The 1,665-nt window shown below is 43.6% G+C and overlaps 1 protein-coding gene across 1 annotated transcript in view; it reads left to right on the forward strand.

Annotated features, from left to right (window-relative positions):
* Positions 1 to 1,148, forward strand: part of pctp (phosphatidylcholine transfer protein) — a 9,489-nt gene extending 8,341 nt beyond the window's left edge. Inside the window, exons 5-6 of the mRNA XM_056240574.1 lie at positions 826 to 893; positions 982 to 1,148. Coding sequence (XP_056096549.1) covers positions 826 to 893; positions 982 to 1,059 — 146 coding nt within the window. The 3' untranslated portion in view covers positions 1,060 to 1,148. The remainder of the gene's footprint in view (positions 1 to 825; positions 894 to 981) is intronic.
* Positions 1,149 to 1,665: the final 517 nt, after the last annotated feature.

Genomic DNA, 1,665 nt, shown 5'->3' on the forward strand with positions numbered 1-1,665 from the left:
AGTCACTCACTCACTCACTCACTCACTCACTCACTCACTCACTCACACAGTCACTCACTCACTCACACAGTCAGTCACTCACTCACTCACTCACTCACTCACTCACTCACACAGTCACTCACTCACTCACACAGTCACTCACTCCTTCACTCACTCCTTCACTCACTCACTCACACAGTCAGTCACTCACTCACTCACTCACTCACTCACTCACTCACTCACTCACACAGTCACTCACTCACTCACACAGTCAGTCACTCACTCACTCACTCACTCACTCACTCACTCACTCACTCACACAGTCACTCACTCACTCACACAGTCACTCACTCACTCACTCACACAGTCACTCACTCACTCACTCACACACTCACTCACTCACTCACTCACTCACTCACTCACACAGTCACTCACTCACTCACTCACACAGTCACTCACTCACTCACTCACAGTCAGTCACTCACTCACTCACTCACTCACTCACACAGTCACTCACTCACTCACTCACTCACTCACTCACACAGTCACTCACTCACTCACTCACTCACTCACACAGTCACTCACTCACTCACTCACACAGTCAGTCAGTCACTCACTCACTCACTCACTCACTCACTCACTCACTCACTCACACAGTCACTCACTCACTCACTCACACACTCACTCACTCACTCACTCACTCACTCACTCACTCACTCACTCACTCACTCACTCACACAGTCACTCACTCACTCACTCACTCACTCACTCACTCACTCACTCACTCACACACACATAACATACTCCTGCTCACCCGTAACTGTGTGTGTTTGAATCATGTTCCAGTGTTCATGAACTACTTTGATAATCCGGGAGGAATGATCCCGACGTGGCTGGTGAACTGGGCAGCGAAGGTGAGCCGGCTGTACATTCATCCATACATTCATTCATCCATGTGGATTTATTGATGTAACGGCGTTGATGAATGTGTTTGCACCTCAGACGGGCGTCCCGGCCTTTCTCACCGACATGAAGAAGGCCTGCAGCAACTACGCAAACTACTGCACCAACAGCAAGTGATCCTCTCAGTCTCCCGACACCGCTCCGCTGTTTCACGTTAGAAGGGCATTCTGGGTAGAGCTATGATGTTTATATGGGGATCGGAGGAAAAGGATTTCAGGTTCCTGTTGAACTTTAGAGGGAAATCATGGATAATTTGAGTTTAGAAAATCGGTTTCGAATGTAATATAGATTCATCATAGCGCTTTTATGTCATTTTGTGAATATATGAAAACATTAATTAACCTCTTCGTTATAAATCAAATGCACAAAATCAATCAATCAGCCTTCCTGAAATCCAAACGCTGTTAGGTTCTATACAGCAACCCTATAAAATAAAATATAGATATGAATAATATATCAAATTTGGACACTTTTAGACAAAGTGCTAGAAAACAAACTATAAAATCAAGAGTTTTTTTACTGTAAAGAAAGATATAAGAAAGAAGTTTGTTAGGTTTGAATCATAAAGCAATACTGTGGATATACACTGTCATTATTAATAATTGAGCAGCAATAATAAACAAGAATCAGATCATCATTTTAGAATGATTTCTGAAGGATCATGTGACACTGAAGACTGGGGGAATGATGCTGAAAATACAGCTTTGATCACAGGAATAAATT

This window comes from Rhinichthys klamathensis, unplaced genomic scaffold (assembly GCF_029890125.1).
Source record: "Rhinichthys klamathensis goyatoka isolate OS25496 unplaced genomic scaffold, OSU_Roscu_1.1 h1tg000604l_1, whole genome shotgun sequence".
Taxonomy (NCBI): domain Eukaryota; kingdom Metazoa; phylum Chordata; class Actinopteri; order Cypriniformes; family Leuciscidae; genus Rhinichthys; species Rhinichthys klamathensis.